The sequence below is a fragment of the Mycteria americana genome, chromosome 1 (genome assembly GCF_035582795.1).
Source record: "Mycteria americana isolate JAX WOST 10 ecotype Jacksonville Zoo and Gardens chromosome 1, USCA_MyAme_1.0, whole genome shotgun sequence".
NCBI lineage: Eukaryota > Metazoa > Chordata > Aves > Ciconiiformes > Ciconiidae > Mycteria > Mycteria americana.
In genome coordinates, this window is record NC_134365.1 from 211,649,584 (window position 1) to 211,670,381 (window position 20,798).

At 42.0% G+C, this 20,798-nt stretch overlaps 1 protein-coding gene across 1 annotated transcript in view; it reads right to left on the reverse strand.

The window, feature by feature from the left end:
- FAT3 (FAT atypical cadherin 3) overlaps positions 1-20,798 on the reverse strand; it is a 330,887-nt gene that overhangs the window by 42,810 nt on the left and 267,279 nt on the right. The window contains exons 13-17 of the mRNA XM_075491129.1: positions 9,249-9,638; positions 6,482-6,696; positions 5,678-5,815; positions 2,859-3,002; positions 2,110-2,307 (exon numbers count right to left, since the gene is read on the reverse strand). Of these exons, the coding sequence (XP_075347244.1) occupies positions 2,110-2,307; positions 2,859-3,002; positions 5,678-5,815; positions 6,482-6,696; positions 9,249-9,638 (1,085 nt within the window). The remainder of the gene's footprint in view (positions 1-2,109; positions 2,308-2,858; positions 3,003-5,677; positions 5,816-6,481; positions 6,697-9,248; positions 9,639-20,798) is intronic.

Below are 20,798 nucleotides of genomic sequence, written 5' to 3' on the forward strand. Positions count from 1 at the left end.
GCTCTGGAAAAGAGACTGAAGTCCAGTGAAATACCAGCATCACTTTCTGCATTGCTTGGTGTGCTCCAAAGTGCTTCAGACCCTGCTTAGTTTGTGTGGATGTGAGGGAGTTCAGAGTTTTTCTACAGCACTCTGTACTGCTTTACCTGAAGCAAGCAAGAAACATGCCTGAAATAAATAAAATTTATCACCCTCCAAAAATGAAATAGGGTGCTCGTGCTGTTACTAAGGATAAAATATGAGAGCAGCACTGCACTTGGACAGATGACTGTATGACCCAGAGCACATATGATAGCATCATTTGCACTTTTTTATAGAGAGTAAAAGAGCAAGTATGACAAAAAAACCAAGGCCATCTTGACAGAAAGGTGTGCAAACTTGAATCAGTATCCTTTCCTGCACTAAGAAAAATGTTTCATTGAAGTCACTGTTAAGATATACTGCTCCACACATTTATTTGCTCCAGAGAAGAACAGAAGACTAAACTACAACTGGGTAGAGATGTAGCACACATTCAAAGATCTTTGTATTTGGACATCGGGAGGAAAATTTACAAGCTGAAGAAAAAAAAGGCAGGATGGCAATAGTAATATGGACTTTACTAGGAAAGGATTAGTAATTCTAAGACACTCTAAAAATCATTCATCCTCACTCCTAAAAGGGCTGGGTGGAGTATTTAAGGAACGATTTTATGTATATGTGCACACACACACACACACACACACAGAGAAATGCACAGAGATTACCTCCCATTCCACTTTCAGTTTTAACATTACTTTTTAATAAACATAACACAGAGGAGGAACCTGATGGTGGAAAGCACACTGGCACAGATGAATGGAAAGAAACATTTCTATGGTCTATACACAACAAGAAACTATATAATATGTTTTCCCTGCAGAAATCCCTAAAGAAAACAATGCTGGGAGGAATTGAGCCTCTGCAATTCAACAGCGCCGTTTTCTGAACCTGTTGGTGCATCTCAGACATTGAGGTCTGTCTAATACTTTGTTTATATGACATACTTGGATCTATATAGCTAGAGGATGCTGCTTAAATTTAATTCTCATGCCCAATTTTGGCTATGCGGGAACTTTGGCTAGCAAATCGCCCTAAAAGCAGAATATTTAGGATGAAGGCATGGTAAGAAGGAAAGGTGAGGTTTTTTTACTTTCCTACAAGGCTCAAAAAATGGGTTGCAGGAATATTAAATGGCAAACTTGTAAAACATTACTTTGATTTGAACTGTCAATTAGCATTAGAGCTTATATTTTTTGAATTGCAAATTACTGAGGATGCTACTAGTAGAAACAGCATTAAATGTGCTTGTAAAGGAGCAGACAGGCTGTATTTAGAGAAATCAACCCTGGTAAAGCAAGTGGAGGAAGCCTGCATTTCAGACTTAGATTGTAGGACTATGTCCCATTCCAATGAAGAGGTGTAGTTCATTGCCTCGACTTGCATATTTACTAAACCCTCCTATATTTTCTCTGGCAGGCCTGAGAAATGTGGACAAATTACTTTTGGATTTACATTTTTTTGTAATCAGAATTATCCTGGTTACAAAGTTCCTCAACAATGACTCTAAAGCTAAGTTTGAGCTGGACTTCTATTGCATATCTTATTTTCACATTCTTTAAAAGCTAAGTTGACCTTGGAAATCTGATTTCATGAATTCTTGGTAGGCTTCCAAAAATTTATAATTAAATTTATGACTTAAAAGCACAAGTGATTTTCCTTCCTAGAACAATATTTTGCTGTCACTTGTTCTGTAGTGTATTTATATGTATATAATGCATTTTTCCTTATTTTCCTCGCTTAGCTACAGAAAAAAAAAGATGAAAATCTTAAATCATAACGGCTGCTGCTCAGAAAATCCATTTCAGGCGGAGGAAATTGGAAAGGTGGCTGGCTACCTATTTATATTTATATGAAATTAGGTTTAAGGACATCAAAGGAAATATACTATATTGTGCACTTGTACACTGGAATGCATGGTATTCACTCATAGAATACAGTCAATTAAACCCAACCCATACAGGCAATGTACAGATGACCTACCACTACGAGGGTTTTTGTTTCTGTGCAGATGCAAAAACCAAGCCATACCTGCACGCAGAGCACATATTCGGTTGCCACCATGTGCTTGAAGATGACTGCAGATCTCAAGACGCCGTGAGGGTCCAGTGTGAACTCCTCCTCTTCATTGCCAGTGAGGATGGTGAAGGTAAAAGGGGGGCCATTGTGAAAAGAGTCCTTGTCTGTCACTACCAGCTGCAAAATGCTTGTGCCCACTGGTTTATTTTCCTTTACACATATACACAGCGTATAAAGAAAAGGATTAAAACGTTACATATCGCAATCATAAAACACCACATATTGCTATCGGTAATATTCAGCTGAATGCTCTTTGCCCAGGACAGCATTTCACAAGCAGCGTTTATTTGGCACCGCTTACGCCCCATGGACCGGTAGCAGAGATGGAGGTGCCCACCACACCTCCAGGGACGCACGAGCTCTGCCTGATACTGTGTCTGATCAGGACTGACTAACCACCAAGACTTGCACCCTGAGCAAGGTGCAAAGAAATGCGAACTCGCCCCAGCTCAGACTTTTTGAGGCCAGAATACAATTTCTGGCACAACAGGGATGAACAGTGAAATGTGTGGCAGATGCTGAGGTTAAAGAGCCTCACCAAACAGAAACTTACCGAAGAGTTAAGAAAGACATGTTTATACTTTAAATAAGATCACTTGATATATCTTTGGCAGATAAATCATCAAAAGCTACTTAACTGAAACCAAATGCTTTTGTATTTTAAAAGTCAGGGAAGTTTTGGATGTGCAGGATAAACTTACTTGAATTACAGCTGTATAGTTAGCTGGAGTAAATACAGGGCTATTATCATTCACATCGGAAATGTCCACGTTGACCGTCACAGATGAAGACAAAGGAGGGGTGCCGCTGTCTCTTGCCTGGATAACTAATGAATAACCAGATATCTGCAAAAAGGTGAAAACAGTAAATCACCATGAAAGCGGTCCTAAATTTTAACTCACGTTCTTTACACCCAGTGCACCACCTACCATATTCTAAGGAAAGCTGTTTGGCCTCATTACCTTCCCTGCCCTTTGTATAACATTATCCTGTTTATTGCCACACTGTGTCCCAACTTCTGTTTTATAAGGCTATCAATAAACGTAACAGCTTCACTGTATTAAAATAACTATATCAGATTATGCATTCCTGAAGCAAAGGGGCAGGCAAAAAATAAACGATGGATAATATCCAAACTCAGCCATTACTACTGTAGCTAACATTTTCATTTCTCCTAGGTGTCAGCTGGGATATGTGACCTGATTCTATTTATCTTACAGTTGGTTTCCAGGATATTATATAAATTAATGATTAAAGCCAACCTCAGTTTGAAACACAGTGTTTCTAACACGGTGATGGAGAACCAAGAAAAAGTTCACAGACAGTTGGCTTAAACACACTGGAAAACATTCGGGACTACTAGGGACAACACAGCCTCTGTAGCAACACAGTATTATCCACCGTTCAGTAGAAGATACATGTTTTTTAAGCATACTTGTTTGCAACAGCCACAAACTAGTCAGCAGGGTGTGGGCAGTTCAGTGCATCACCCATGGGCCCTCTACGCACATATGTGCCCATGTGCGAGGTGTGAGCGTACGTGACAATTTGCAAAAGCTCTGTCTACGCACAGCTTATGGATGACAGTTTGGTTTTATGAACTGCATCCTTATGTCAGCATCCTTACGTCTTACGGCTGCTTTTCACTGTATATCGTGGCACGCTCCCCAGGGAGACCTGCTGACATGTCTGCCTGTGAATCCTTCTGCGGGGGAGCGAGCAAAGGGAAAAACGCGTGCCAGATAAAACACCCCGCTCCAGCCTCTCGGTGCGGGGCTGGAAAGGTGAAAAACAAGTCCCTGCAGATGGGAACCATGTAATGTTAAAGGGGCTTTTTTGGGGTGAGAGGAAATCCAAAGCCATTTGAAAAATAAAAGCCATTTGGGTAGGAGGGAGGAGTACAGGCTAAGCGTAGGAAACAAGGGGGCTTTTCTGGGATGAGGGACCAAGCTAAAGAAAAAGGTAACAGTGTTTTGGAGGGGTTGTATGGAGGAGAAAGACTGAGATTTGGTGGGGGTGTAGTGGCAGAGGAGGGAGGAAGAATCCTGAACTATGGAAAGTCAAGAAACTGAGGCAGAGAATTAATCTTTTTTTTTTTTGCCCTTTCGAGCTGTAATTTCTACTGCTAGCTAAAGTCACGATTGACAGTTTTGTGGGGTCTTTCCCAAATTTGGTGCGTGTTTGCTTTCATTTCGATGTATCTCAGAGCTGTATGTGGCAAGAGTCATGGTTTCTGTGTGATTACAGCTCTGGAAATGAGCTTCCTTAAACCCGTGAAACCTGGGAGTCAGCACTTCCTTTGGGGATCTACAGCAGATGGGGCATCATGTATCATTGTCCCTGAAGGGGTCAGAAACACCTGTGTCTGGGAAATGTGCCAAGGAAGCAAAGATAAAGACAGTATCACAGCTTATTTTAACTGAGGGAAACTGGAAAATGCAGATCTAACAGAGCTGGCATTAAACATGCACACGCCGGAGAGGATGAATGTGTGTGTCTGAATGCAGATGTACATGAGTACACTTCAGAAACTAAATAAAATCATATTAAGAAATTAAGCCTGTGCCATTTACGAGAAATATATTACAGCAAATTTGTAACATGCACAGCCATTGTTACTTCCCCGTCCTCGACAGGCTGTGGTAAAGTAATTCTGCCACCCAACACTGACAATTTAATCCTGCCTTTGTGATAATACAGAAAGGATATTTGCCGCTGTTTTAAGCAGTAGCCCTGCTTCCAGTAGAGAGCTTTTCCAGCTGAGCCCGTGTTCTGAGGATAGCAATCAGCTTCCCCAGTTTTGCGGATGCATTGCTCAGAGGCAGAAGGCATGGATTTCTTCATGTGTTGCAAGACTTTTGAAGCCACGTAGCACCCTCCTGCCCTGCTAGTAGCACAGGCAACTGTGTTTGTTTGTTTTTTTCCAAAAGCTGCTAATTGCTAGCTATGGCAAAATGGTGATAAATCACCCTGAATGAATAATCTAGTGAGCAAACAAAGCAGCAGAATCTGTTTAATGAAGCACTCTTTCACTTTTGGTACAGCCTGGCCACTTCATAACATCACCTCCCCAGTGACATGTTTTGCAGAGCGCTAATTAATGGCTGAGGTCTCAGCTCGGTGCTTGGTGTCACAGTCTGGAGTATGTTGTAATCACTCTATTGCACACACCGCTGCACGTGTGTGCTTGCACACGCAGGAGAGAGGAGGCAGCTCATTAACACAGCAACAGCTGCCGGTAGCACCACAGGAGAAATCCAGGGTTGCTTTTTTCCCCGATCTGGCCTCAGCTGCTGTGTTGGTGCAGGATGGGAATGCTAGCAGAGCAGTTGGCTTGTATATAGGATTGGGGATAGGGTTGAGGCGGGAAGAAGTGGAACAACATTAGAAAGACCCGTTGGAGCATCTTAGGCTGATCGTTGCAGAGTATAAAAGCAGCTTCTTCAAAACAAGCTAGCAGCAGAGTTGAGATCAATACACATCTGTAAGTCATTGTAAGTTATGAAGTCCCACATCTTACCCTTTCTCTATCCAATTTCTTTTTAACCTTCACGAGTCCCAAAACAGGATCAACCGAAAATTCATTGTCTCGATCCCCATTCACTATGGAAAAATGAATCTGGCCATTGGAAGGACTGTCCAGATCTTCTGCTATCAACTTTTTTGAGAGAAGAGTGAAAATTAGCAAAACAAGTATTAAGCCATCTGTATGATACATTAATTGCCCAACACCCCACAAAGTAAGACTTCATATTCCATCAGACTAGATACATCTGAACTGCACATCTCTACGGCATCAAGCCAAGCATCAAGCCAATCCGTTTTTGATAGGAGGCTCCCCTTGGACCTTTTCAAAATTCTAGCCTTGAAACATACACAATATTTTAATCTTAATATTCCATATAACACTTTCTTTCTGGATCCACAAGTTCCAAGATGAGACTATTGTGAGGTTTGGGTATGGCACACTGCATGCCAGACTACATAAATACTATGTATTTCACTGAAAAATTGAATTTTGCCTTTCCAATAAAACCCACTTGTTTTTAGCTGACTCATGAAGTGCAATGCCTTAAACATGCCATTGCTCTTTGACAGCGTATTGGGGTTAAAAAGAAACAATCGGTACTACTACTATTTTCTTTTAGGGGAAAACTGGCAGCAGCCTGGAAAGCGATACCAGACGCAGCGTATTGGCTAGGGAACAGTTTGGGTGATACAAGATGCAGTAGTTATCATTATTAACCAGTGCAGCAGTATTTTATTAAAGGTCATGTGGCAGAGGTCTTCATCCCGCCTAAATGCCGCCCACAGCCTCTCTCACCATTATCACCGAATCACCGATGGCAGCGTCCTCGCTGATGACCGCGCTGTACACCACCTGGCTGAATTTCGGTGCGTTGTCATTAACATCTGTCACGTTTACGTTCACAGTCGTAACGGCGCTCAGGGCTGGAGTACCTCCATCTTTTGCTTCTACTACTAAGTAGAAATCCTTACACGATTCATAATCCAAAGCTTCAAAAATGGAAATCGCTCCTTTGAAGCAAGGGAGAGAATGTCAACAGCCAGCGAAAAACAAATAATGCTATGGACTAAGGGATTTGACTGTAGTAAACAGTACAGCATGCTATTTGTCACCATGGCACGCATACAAAATATGTTGTTCCAACTGTAACACTGCCCCAATCCAATAAAAATATTTGGTCAGGTTTCTACTGCTGTTGTTTGATTAAAGAATGATGCCAATTGCACTTGTGTTGCCTCTGCAGAAAGGACCTTCACAAGGCATGAAGCAGTGAATGGTTTCTCATGAAAATAGCTTTTATTATATGAGTATCGTAGACGGAGAAGTAGGGGCCATATCCACCCATTTGCTTGGGCTCATGCACAGAGCCTGTGGGAGAACTGGATGCCGACTCTGGAAATCAGCCCTGACAAGTCAACAGAAATTCACTCCCACATAATTAACTTCTCATGAATTAAACACAAATGAATGGGGTATGAATACCTTTGAGAAATCAGTTGTCTATCATTTATGTGATTAAACAGGGACTTCCCCACTCAACTAAGTTTATAAATTTTGGGTTCCCTCACGACACAACCAAAACTAAGATTCTCTGTAACTTGAATCACTCTGTGCACCCAGACCCCCTCTAGGATAGAAATGATTTTTATGCAAGCCCTCCACTTGTTTCCCATGTACCCATAACCTTAACAAGAAGGGGGGAATGAGTTGTGCACAGATTACTAGTGATGCCTTGAAGGAGGTAATACTGGGCATGGCAGGAAAGACTTAAAAGCAAATCCTTAACCTTGGCAAGCCAAATAGTTTTCAATATAGACCCATCAGGAGCAGGGATGTATGGAGCTTAAAGGTCATTTAGTCCAACTGCTGCCCAACACAGGTCAGCTAAACCTAACCATTCTTGAAGGTACCCATCTCTAATGTTCTTATAAACCTCCAACAACATCAGTTTCTTAACCTTCTTAGGACATGTATTTCAGTACTTAATAATCATTACAGCTAGGAATTTCTTCCTATCATTTAACTGAAATAATCCAAATGCAATTTAAGCCCATTCACAACTTCTTTTCTCATGAGTGGGCAGGGAGAACAGTTTATTCCCCTCCTGTTTGTCGGTACTTTTTACAGGCTTGAATACTAACAGCATGTCTTCTCTTTTCTAGCTTAAATAGCCTCAATTCCTTCAGTCTTTCCATAAACCACATTCTACAGACCTCGGATCATTCTTCTTAATCTCGTCTGGGTTCTCTCCAAATGAATCCTACCTTTCAGCCTGACTTGCTGGAAGCAGGAGCCCTGAAGAGAAGCTTCCAAGTGGCTAGCAGAGAGTTCCCACTGATAAATGGTGTGAAGGGCATTATTTTTCAAGTCCTGATCAGGCATGCTACATCAGCACCTGGCTGTCTGGAAACTGAGCTCCTGCCTCTAAACCGGTAATAATGGAGCTGTCACACATTAATGAATAATAAATAGGGTTTTTTTTTTCCCTGTGTGATTAAGCTTCATTATGGGTTTTTATTGATTTATCTCCTTGGCTACATTGTCAAATGTGAAGTTAAGTATCGCTGCCTAGGTGTATTTATGTTTAAATTTTGTTAGTACTAATCAACATTATGAAGATAACAGACAACACATAATTATGTTAAGTCCCTTACATGTAAGGCAGTGGCCTCCGCAGAGTGGAAAGAGATTTTTGCACACAGTAATATAAAAGACACAATACATAATTTTGAGATTTTCCAGGTTACTGGTTATTACAGCTGCACTCAAACAAGTGTTACCTTCAGCTTTCAAAATTAAGATTGTTTTGCTCTGAAGCTCTGGTGGCAGATTTGTACTGGTCATCCTGAATGTTATGAGAATAAGGGGATCCACTACAGGAAGCACAGAAGAATCATAGCTTACTGTTGATGGATTAAAACCTCAATAAGGATAAAGAATATAATCCACTGAGGAAATTCAAAGAAAATGAGCCATTTGCACCAAATAAGGTAGCTTTTCTTAGTATTTCTTAAAGAGAAGCAGAAGTATGTTTTTAAAATCTGTGATGTATAACCAAAAAAAACCCAACCAAACCATGGCTGCAGTCAACTCTCAGACAACACAAATCAGGAGCAATCTAAGTCAGTGAAGTTGCGTACAGTTGTATAAACAGCAATCACGCATTAGGAGTGCCAGCTATTTCATCCTGATAGCACTGCCTGATGCTTGCTAAGGTCCAGACAGTTGAGGCTGTACTCAGCTGGTAAGCAGGTAAACATTGCAAGTGTTCGTAACTGTAAGGGTTGCAGAGTTTGGCTAATGGGTTGTCACATCTATATTGACTTCAACAGACATACTAATGGAGAAACGTATTCTCCACTCGAGCCAGGGCAGCTGAGTGTGACTGTAATTTACATCACTCTCCAACCTAAAATTGTTTTTTAACTGTGCAACTAATTCCACATTGACAAGCTCTGAGTCTCTGTTTTTGGAAATTTTTTGGTCCAAGAGCCTTCCCCAAAGCATTCACATTTTTCTGATGCTTTCATTTTGCATTACAAGTAAGACCCACTTTACAAACCTGTTTTTGAGTTAATCCTGAACTTCCCTTTCTCGTTCCCTGATCTGATGAGATAGGCAATCTCAGCATTAGTACCAATGTCTTGGCTTGTAGCAAAAACAGAAAGGACCTCAGTGCCAGGTGAGGTGTCTTCAGGTACTGTAACAAGATAATCTCGTCTTTCAAACACAGGGGGGTTGTCATTAATGTCTAGCACTGTAATTGTAACGGTGGCAAACGAGGACAAAGTCAACACAATGCTCTGATCTGAGGCCTTTACACTTATGTTATAGGAAGACTGAAGCTCTCTATCAAGTGGATGCTCCAAAATAATGATTCCTGATGACCGGTCGACTGAGAAGTAACCATCTGCGGAGTCTGCCAGGGAATAGGTAACTTTTCTGTTCACACCTGAAAGAGAAGCAAATGTGAAAATGATAAAGTGAAATAAAGAAAACAACAGCCTCTTCCCATCTAACGGAAACCCTAAGCAAAATCTGCTATCACACTGATCATTTCCAATTGGGGTAGAGCACATGGAGGTAGGACTACCTGTGGGTACGGTATTGCTGGAAGTTTGGGGGATCAGGACATGCTCTTCTCACATGTCAAAACCCCATGGATAAGTTAAGTTCCTTCCCTCATCATGATACTTTTTTAAAAGATCACTTTGCAGAACTGCTGTGTAATGAAACTTGAAAGCAGAATCCAGATATGGTCCTTGCCCAGAAAAGCTTGCAATTGAATTAGATGAGACAGGCAGAATGCTGAGATTGGAAATGTCTCAAAGCACATATTGAAGGAAGAGAAATGTACATAAGGGAAAAATAAACCCATAAAAATACATCAGGTGGCACAGAATGTACTTGCCTTGATTTCACTGTTGAGCAGCAAAATATTATTATAAGACAATACCTGTTAGACAAAAGCTGCATCAAAGAACTCCTGCCAGAATACGGACATTTTAGAAAGGAAAGTCCCCCACTCCCCCAGTTTGAGAGCAAAAAATCGAGTTGTACGAAAGATATCCTGTGTTTTCAAATCCTGCCTGTATTTCCCAATACATAACACCTATCCACCCGGCTGCTGAATATGCAGATCTACGCTAAGGTTGTTGTCAGTAATAAGGCCTGAGGGGAAGGTACTGACTTGGTTGCTTGCTGCACTACAGTAGGATAGCCATTTCAAATCTAATTAAAAGTAAACACAGATACAGCCTAATTCAACTCCCTTGATGTTGGCTGATTTTGTGATTTGGTCCTGGGTGCTTCACTAAGAGATTATAACTAAAACCCAAAGACCGACTAAAATGGAGAGTCTCTGTTTTTAACATCTCTCACTTGAGCATTTGCTGCCCTTTTTGTTGGAGAACAGACTTTACAAGCCTGACATTAATCAGATGAACAAGAGCTACCAATCCCTTCTAGGCATATTTTGTTAATTTAAATTTTGTGACAGTATTATTCTGCTTTCCAGCAGCAAAGCATTGTAGAAATGTCTGATCAAAAGCAGCACAAATCACAGTTGTTTTCTGCTTGACGTAGCAGGAGTAGAGCATCCACACAAGGGGGAGCTGGGAGACTCTTTCTTCAATCACACACACATAAAAGCTAGAGCAACTACAAAGTCCCAGAGCCTACTTGGAGAGCGTTAGGAATTACTATTTGGCCTCTTCAGGGAATAAAGTTTTTATGCAGTGCTTGAGACACCAGTATTCCAATGAACCAGTTTTGTTTGGTTTTTTTTGTTTTTGTTTTTGTTTTTTTTTTTAATCAAAGCAGACCTTCTCTATTCACCATGGCATTTCCAATGTGAAAAATACAGAGGCTCTCCTTAAGCAAAACAGGCAAGGCAGCCGAGGAGGTGACTCCTGTCCTACAGACGAGGAACCGAGCTCAGGCCATGAACTAGTCGGAGGCTCGTGTTTTGAAACACCTAGACTCTGAATACCCTACAGCCTGCTGGAGACCACGCTCACCTCTTCACTTAGCCTCTTTATGCTTGCATCCAAATGCTCTGTCAGCTGGCAATCAACCAAACTGACAAAAGTGAAAAAGGAGTAAAACCTTCTGGAAAGTGGAAGGTTTTGAGGGTCTGAATGGCTGGAGGTGTGTCTACATTTCCAGCAGGGGAGGATCCCCTTCTGCTAGAAATCCTCCCCAAACTTCCACTTACAAAAAGGGACGACCTGACCAGAACAATTAATGAACTAGTAATTAGAGCTGATCCCTGGGCATCCTGGAAAAGGGGATTTTGCCTGATTCAGAGCATGCAGTTGAACACCCAACCTACACATGAGTTTTAACTGTAAAGCTATTTAGTATTCTGTACTGGGCTCTCTTGATGTCTGCCAGTTTCTCCATAGAATTAAATACTTCTCTGAAGCAGGGACCTTAACACACACCTTCCATGCATATGTGCCTGTGACTGCAGGAGAGCCTGAGTCTGGTTTGGGCTTTTCTCTGACACAAAAACCCTATTTGATACTCACTACAGCATACCTGGGCACAAGACAGAAGATTCAGACACCATAGTCTTTAAAGGCGTAAACAGCTAGAAAGGAGATGGCCTACCCATGACTTGTGTCTTGAAACACCTCAAAACTTCAGCAAGAATATCTTGCAATGGGGAGTGGGGAGAGACAGAATTTGGTGCATGTGACACCACGTAGGGTGAGCTTACGTACAGGAAGTGATAACTCCGGTGATGGCAATCTGATTGATATATAAACTGACCCCTGTCCTTGTATTCTACTTCCTAAAGGTGATATCCATTAATTAACAAAATATGAATAATGCTTTTGATAAGTGATTGCTAGTGATCCTACAACGGAGGCAGTTCAGATACAGATTATGGTGTTCTGGTTGCTAACTCGAATATAAGGGGTTTTTAGGCAGAAATGGAGAGAGTTACTTCTTGAAGGCAATTGCTTTTGTTTTTCCTTCTTGGGAAACAAGAGAGGAATACAGAAGTTCCAGGGATGTGGCTTATCCTGTACCAGTCTGGTATGATGATGAAAACAGTCTTATTTTTCCCATGAGACCTGGAGGAAAAGCTCTTACAGGTGAAAATGCCATTTTATGCAAGCAAAGACAGAAGATCAGGGCAGAGGACGTGAACTGGGACACTCACAGATACCAACCCTTGGTGGCTTTCAGCCTGAAAGCAGAGGCAGAATAGAAGGAGAAATACAGAGGCAGATCTCAGCTGCCTGCTGACCTTCTCCCACAGTGTTTTGTGGGGCTTAATGCTTGCTTCTTGGGGGGAAAATGAATTCAATGAAAAGCTGTGGCAGAAACAGTACTTTGAAGAAAGTGTTGTGTTATATCAATAGCTGTTTCCACTCAGCTTCCTGACCTGAGGCTGGAAACAAAATGGGCATGAGGCAAAGGTGAAGTAGGAAGTAAGCTATTTCTACTGAAATCCAAAATGCTTTAGTCCAGGGGCTACCATCTGCTGAGAGAGAAGAGTCCACCAGTGTGTGTCAATGGCATCCCTGCCGTGGAGGCGACGGTAGATTCTGCTGTGACTATAAAGGAGATGTTTTCTATGGAAAGGAAACAACTGCTCCAACACCATGGTTCCTGCACTGGTGAAGAGAGCAATCCTCCCACACTGCTTGCCCACAGCTGTTGGGGGATTAATGTTTCTCAGATTTCTAAGGTGCCAATCACGAACATAAGCTACTTGAACATGGAAAGCTTTGCAGGAATTACTATTACTATAAGAGGATTGCAGTACATTTTTTTAAATAAAGGAATAAGCAAGCACATTTTCTATTTAGACTTGTATTAGCATTTGATAGAATATTGCCCTTTGCCAAATCTCTGATGTGAAGAGCTTGTACAACATACAGCTGTCTAGTACCTCAAATGCCATCCTTCAAACAGGATTTTTTTCTTGTTTTCTTCTGTACTAAAACAAAGGGGCATGCACTGAATGTCACACAATAACATCTTCTATGTCATTACTACTTTAAATAGCACCAGGGAAATAAAATAACTTCTCTTTATAATTCAGGAGTATTACATTCCTCCTTGTCTAACTCATAGAATCATAGAATCGTAGAATCATTTAGGTTGGAAAGGACCTTTAAGATCATCGAGTCCAACCATTAACCTAACACTGCCAAGTCCACCACTAAACCACATCCCTAAGCACCATGTAGATGGTGCTTAGGCTTTTAAATACCTGTCTTTTAAATACCTCCAGGGATGGCGACTCAACCACTTCCCTGGGCAGCCTGTTCCAATGCTTGATAACCCTTTCAGTGAAGAAAAATTTCCTAATATCCAGTCTAAACCTCCCCTGGCACAACTTGAGGCCATTTCTTCTTGTCCTATCACTTGTTACCTGGGAGAAGAGACCGACCCCCACCTCTCTACACCCTCCTTTCAGGTAGTTGTAGAGAGCGATAAGGTCTCCCCTCAGCCTCCTTTTCTCCAGGCTAAACAACCCCAGTTCCCTCAGCCGCTCCTCATAAGACTTGTGCTCCAGACCCTTCACCAGCTTCGTTGCCCTTCTCTGGACACGCTCCAGCACCTCAATGTCTCTCTTGTAGTGGGGGGCCCAAAACTGAACACAGGATTCAAGCAGCTGAATTGAAAATGGTGGAGCTGTTAGTTACAACACGGTTTCATCCAGACCAACACCAGTTAAAAGGCTGAGCATTAACACAACAGGTACATCCCCATATGACAGTGAGTTTCTGCAGTGGGCATTACCTGCTGACTGCATCACACACAAACAAAAGTTACACGTATTAAAGACCATACATCGTGTGTTTCTCCTTTCTGTTTTCATCTGTCACCCTGAACTCTTTATATAATGTGTATCCCCAAGTATAGCTAGCCCACTCGTTCTTGTTTACCTCTGGAAAATTATGCTTAACTTTGTCATCTGCTCTTTTTCATTTTGAAAACCTACGGAAAGAAAAATTATGGCAAGCATTAAAAATAACCAAACAAGAAGTAAAACAGAAAGCCGTCCAGAAAGAGAGCTGTAAAAAAAGTTATTTATCAATTTAGCAGTGATTTGCAAGCTTAGTATCTGATTATTGTGCTTCCTCTTGCCTCTGTCTTTCATGGTGTGACTATTAACACTGGCATGTACCTATGGCCTTTCCTGATTACCCAAATGTTAATCACAACACCAGTTACTGGAAATTAAAAGTCCACAACTTAATTAACAGTAAACAAAAGACGAATACTAAACCAGATTTTATAATACTCTACTCCATCATTTTGAGATGAAAGAGAAAAATCTTGCCAGAAGTATCTTGCTGAACTGTAGAAGAATATATAGCCCCATAGGGAAAGATATTTCAAGTGATTTTTACAACTTAAGCAGAAAAGCTGGCCAAGTTCAATCCATAACACCGCTACCGAGACAGGCTTTCACTGCTTTGTCCCTTTTCTGTGGGGAAATGATAGCCTTAACCCCAAAGGCCTTTACTCACACCAGTGCTCCAGTGGAGTCATGATACGATGGGATGAAAGCAGGGCCACAGAGGATAGAGATGAAGATAACCAACTCCTTACTGAAGGGAAATATCGGACAGAAATGGCAGGCATAAGCTTTTAGTGGTATGATACCTTCCACAGGTGTCTAAAACCCTGCTTTCCGTTTCAGCTGGGTCAGGTGTTGTCTTTTTTGGTAGGAAGATGAGATCTGGATGTGTGGCTCACCCATTTTTGGCTCACTGTTTTCTAGCAGAGATTTAGATAGCCCAGGGTACTGGCTTACATGACTTGACATGAGTACTTGTTTCCATCAGTGCTCCTGAGTGATTCACTTCCTTGTGCTGATCAGGCATAAGCTTGATTATTTTTCTCAAGTGGAAGAGGCCGTTTTGCGTACATCTGATTTAGGGTTACACATTGCAGCTGACAACACCAGGCAATGTAGCCTGAAGCAATGGAATGCACATGTAGAGAGAGAGATATAAAAAAATATATGCATGTATGTATGTATGCATATATATATATACAGACACACACATATATATGTTTCAGTGATCCAGTTTAAATACAGGGCTTATTCAGTCAACATAATCCAAGAGGTACAATTCTCCTTGTCTAGTTTTTTTCCTCCATGTTGTTAACAATGCCTTGGAAATCTCAAAAATTAAAGAAGTTAATAGAAATGTCAGAGTATAAAGATAGCAGGAATCCTGTGGGGTCATCTAATTTATCCCTGAACAAAGAAAGGATGGACACAATTTATCCCCAAACACAGCCCTATCCTTTGATCATGAACTTGCATAACATCCTTGGATAACACACCCCAGTGCCTCACTTTTCTTACAACTAAAAATCTTGTTCTGACTTTTTGCTGAGATTGGATAAAAATAATAAAAGATGAGAGGAAAAAAAAGAACCAAGGTTGACTTCCTTCCTCAGAGCTACTTGTCTGATATCTGAAGACTGTTATACTTTATCATCTTGGTTCTCTTTTCACTGGCACCCCCTCTCAACTGTTTTAATACTTCCTGGGAGCAGACCTGTGATCTTTCCTGTAGATCTCCAGGTAGCTCCCATCTTCCTGGAAGCGCTGTACCCAAAACTTGACATAGCCTTTCAGGTCAGGATTTTGCCAACACCAAATAAACAGAAAGAACTACTTCTCTTTTCCAGCATTACTCTTGTTTACCCATCTCATTAAAGTATTTGCCTTTTCACACCAGGACGGAAGTGCAAACATACATTCAGCCTGTGATTCACCATAATACAGCTGCTTCTCTGCAGTTCTGCTGCCCAGTCAGTCATTACCCAGAGAATACTGGTGCACTTGGTTACTCTTATCTAAACAAAGGATTTCACATTTATCTTGATGACATGCATTTTATTTTTCCATACCACTTTTCCAACTGTAAAATCCCACAACTATGACTTTGACATTATCCAGGGTACTTGCAGCCCCATTTCTAGCTCTGCTTTCTAGCAAATTCTGCCCCATTTCTGACATCTAGCAATACAGACCTTATACCTACTTATCCATTCAGGAATGAAAGTAAGAGCAATGCTGCACCCAGTACCTTTCCTAACATATCCCTCCAGCCTAACAGTCAGTACAAACTCACCTGATAACAGTTTCATGTAGACTATGCTTCCCTAGCTTGCTTATAAAAATATCATGCGGTACAATGTCAAAAACCTCACTAAACCTAAGCCATAACATTTATTTCTATATGGCCTCTTCGCATGTTGCAGAAGGAAATGGGATTGGTTTGATGACTTCTGCTTCCTGAACACAGAGTAGCTCTTAGTCACCTCAATACACATATACTCATTATTTTAATGTAAGCTGGGTGACTAAGTTCCCCTGACTACCTATCTGCAGCTTTAAAAATCTGGCCCTTTGAAGGATTCAGCAACAGGGTCACATAGCCTGACTGCTTACAGGATTCAGTCTCCTAAGTGCCTAGGCATGGGAAGCAAAATAAACAATATGAAGTAGGGCTTCTTTAGGTAGAAACCTAGGCTTTCTATCATAATCCCCAAACACGTTGTTTGTTTACCTCCTCACAGTAGGTAAGTCTAAACTCCACAGAGTCTGACTATTATTTTTGATTTGGCAATTTTTCAGGGACCCAATGTGCTGCGTCTCTGCGTTCATACCAGTGTTTCTGCCTTTATTCGAAGGTAAAAGCTAGGTTTTCTCCTGAACAACTCCCTGGGTGAACTTGGACCTATAGGTGTCCTCAGGACTGGCCAGCCCACTGGGGGATGTAGGGCATTGCCCTCCCACTCTTCTTATGGAACAGAAATCTAATGGTAAGGACACCTTTCCAGGAAGGAGGAGTACAAGTGTACATTGCCATAGACTATTACTTTTCATTGAATAAGCCCTAGGGAACAGAGCTCAGAACCCAAGCACCCACCAGGCTATAGAGCAATGCTCACTCGTGTCTTTTTTTTGCTCTGGCAGATTCCTGAATCCTTTTTCAAAACAGCTTCAGTGACAGTGGAAAGGACCCCCTACTTCAAATATAACCCCTTACTTATGCAATGCTGTTTTGAATAGCTGCAGAAGAAGGAATTAATAATTCAGATCTTCCATATCCTGCATTAGTGCACTAACCCCTGGACTATTTTAAAAGTCAGTAAAGCAAAGACGTGGGTAAAGATACAGGAAGCTCCATGTATGTTTTAAAAAGAATGAGCTATCCTCTGGAAAGTATCTTGTTATATTTTTTTACAAAAACTCAGACAATATCCAGAAATATAATCTAGCTAGTGCTGGCATCATTGCCAAAGTTATCTGCCTATTAACTGTTGGGTTTTAGTAAATCTTCTGTCCTATTATCTCTCTTATTCTTCTTATTCATGTTTCAATCCTTGTTTTATTCTTTTTCGGATCCTGAATGACTCAAATGTTTCCAGATCTATTTTCAGGGACCTGCCCAACATAAACAAACATGCAAAGTAGAGGTTTGCTGTATACTGTCTATACCAGCAAATGCCAAAACCAGTATCTATTTCAGCATTTTTATTATTTTGTTACTTGCCATTATACGTAATTCGGAGAACTGCTCTTTAATCAAGTTGTGACCGTCTTGCACTCCTCTCTGACACTTCTGCAATTTCACCTGGCAGCGTGAAATTTTACCCTTCCCCAGGCCCAGCTGTGTGGCCCAGCTGTGTGTGCAACAGGTTCATTTGCCCTAATTCCTTCAAGAGCAAAGCCCACCGTTGATAAGGTTGAAGTCTGTATTCATTACTTCCATGCACGTGTTCTTGACAGCGGTGACCCACTGAACAACCTAATGGAGTGATTTTTTTCTGTGCTGTGCTCACCAGCACTTTGATGCCACTTTCTACAAAAAAGTGATAAACCCCAGAAAACTATCTATGTTCCTCAGTCGTTATATCTGATAGATATTTCATTTTTGTTGTTGTAATGGTTTCTTCACTTTTCTGATTGACACAAGGAGAGGACAAGAAGAAAAAGAAGATCTAATATGCTTGCTTCACCACCCTCCTGGAGGTAGATACATTCCAGACAGGACTGACTGAAACCTAAAGGAGAATTTCTATTACCATTCTTCCCTAGAAAAGACATTTCTTATTTCCTGTGCACCTGCCTTATGAGTGCACATGGTAAGGGTTTTGGGTGGGTTGTTTTTTTTTTTTTTTTTGACAAACCAAGTCTTTATTGAAACATCAAAACTCACTGAGACCAAACCTTGCTGGGAAAGTATCAGTTTTGTCATAGATTGCTTTGAAATCCAAGATAAAACTTTCCATCAGAAGCTGAAAAAAAATGGCACTCCTTCCTCCAGTTCACCAGATTCCCCAGCCGCTTGCCAGGCAGGTGAAGGGCCACAGTTTGCTCCCCTGTACTTGGAGGAGAAGACTGGGAGCAGATGTCTCATAGTGACAAGGTCAAATGACTTCCCAGAAAGGCTGAATTCCTTCTGCTGCAGCTCTTCCACTTTGCGCGGAGGTGAATAATTAGTCCCCCACACCAAGAACCAGGCTGATTAGAGACCTGATTGATTTAAACTCTCCACATTAAATGCAATTGCACTAATCAGATGACTACAGAATCTGTCTCATAAATCTTCATCCAAATAATATTTAACTCTATACAACTCTTTAAAAAACACAACCAAATTCAAACACAAGTGACCTATATAACATGGCTGTATAAACTTTGGGAGAGCCTCAAGTCTTATCCTGACTCCCTAAATTAGACTTTCAACACCCATTTTTTCCCTCACACCCACCTATGTACCAAAGCTTCAAATACGGAGAACTGACAAATAAACCTCAGATCATTCTGCGTTCTGCTGTGAGGCTATAAGCCCTGCAGAAGCTGGAACACATCTGTAACTCTGGGCATCCTATGCACAGAAATGTGAGAAAATGCTTTGAAAAAAGTAGCACACTGCTTATTATTTTTCTAGGTTGCATTACTGAATGCTATTAAATCTGCTATTAGATATGGGAAAATATTTTCCCAAACTAAACTTTCTGCAAAATCCTATCTGCCATTAATCCTTGTTCTCTGAATTACGTCCAGCTTGGGAAGAACTGGCAGTCAGAGAAGGCATCAGTGTGTGTTTGCTGCCTGTCTGCACTGCTCTGCCAGGTCATGGTGAGGATGTTATGCTTTTGCCTGTATCCACAGTGCAGGTCTCCAGGTATTCCCAGAGGGCCCCTGGGGTGCCCATGCTGCACAGCACTCAGGGGATATCTCCATCCTTGGAGACATCCAAAAGCCATCTGGACACAGTCCTAGACAACCTGTTGTAGGTGGCCCTGCTTGAGCAGGGTGGTTGGACAAGATGACCTTCCAGAGGTCCCATCCAACCTGAACCATTCTGTGACTGTGTGAACCCTGCAGCATGACACCTCTGTATCCACAAGGCCAGGAGACACATTTCTAGCAAGGCTGTCCAAAGTGCTTCACCTCTGACTTGTCACCACGCACAACCTTGTGGTCCTCACCTTCAGCCCACAGCGAGGGCCCTTCCTGACTCATTTGCTATTTGTACATGCCACAAAAACGGGGCAGGGGAACACAGGGTCGTTCCTGCTGGGAAATGGACCGTAAAATGAGACAAATACAAGGCATGGACAAAACTATGTCAAAGAATAGGGCAGCTGGCAGAGGAGCACTGCCTGGCTGGGCAAGTGAGTGGGTGCAGGCTTTTGCTTTTGGGGTGTGACTGCTATTCAAGGAAGAATCGGATCAGTCAGAATTGTGTTTCTGAGAAACTCCTAGATTTGGCTAGCCAGACCATAACCTGGGCACCAGCTGGCTCCTTGCAGGCTGCATGTCACCACGCCTCCTGTGCAATGTACTTGTATGGGCCCTGGGGCTGGAGAAGGGGCATGGGGGTGAGGGACAGCTGAGGCCAGAGCAGGGAGGTCTATGCACTGCAGGGACCAAATAAAGGCCACTCCTGTCAATTTTTTCTCTGCCTACATGCCTTTGTTTTCCTGCACGTTGGCTGCGTGCAATACAAGGTGCAGGCTCCAAGACAACCTAGTTGGTTTATACAGGTTGGTCGCGTACGGAACGGGGCAGGACCTGCACGAGCACGTACAAGCCATGGCTTTGACCACAGGATGACGCAGAGGCTGGAAGGCAGTGGGGGCAGGCAAGACAGGGCTGGCTGACGAGGTTGTTCCCATTCTGAGAAAAATTTGAACTCCATTTCATCGCAAACCCAGGAAAAAATCAGCAGGTCAGTGAAATCACTAAACTGACTACAAATGCGGATGGTGTGGAACTGCCAGTACCCCAGTGGTGATGAAGAGGGCTGCAGAAGGACAGACGACACACTGTTCATATTTGGTACAGTAAGTGCTTCTGCCTTCGGTAGACTACACCATCGATCATCATGGAAACAGGCCTGAGCACGGAGGTCATTTGCAAGGCAAAGCAGCTGCAAGTGAGGCAGGATTTAACCATCACTCAGAACACTGCTGAGCTTGGACCACGTTGTCATTCATTCTTGTGTTCTGCGAGCGAGGCCACAACACTGTATGCAGGCAGAAAACAAGAGCAACACCAGAAATGAGCATGCACCTCCAGCTCAGGTTTGGGCTCCCGGTTTAT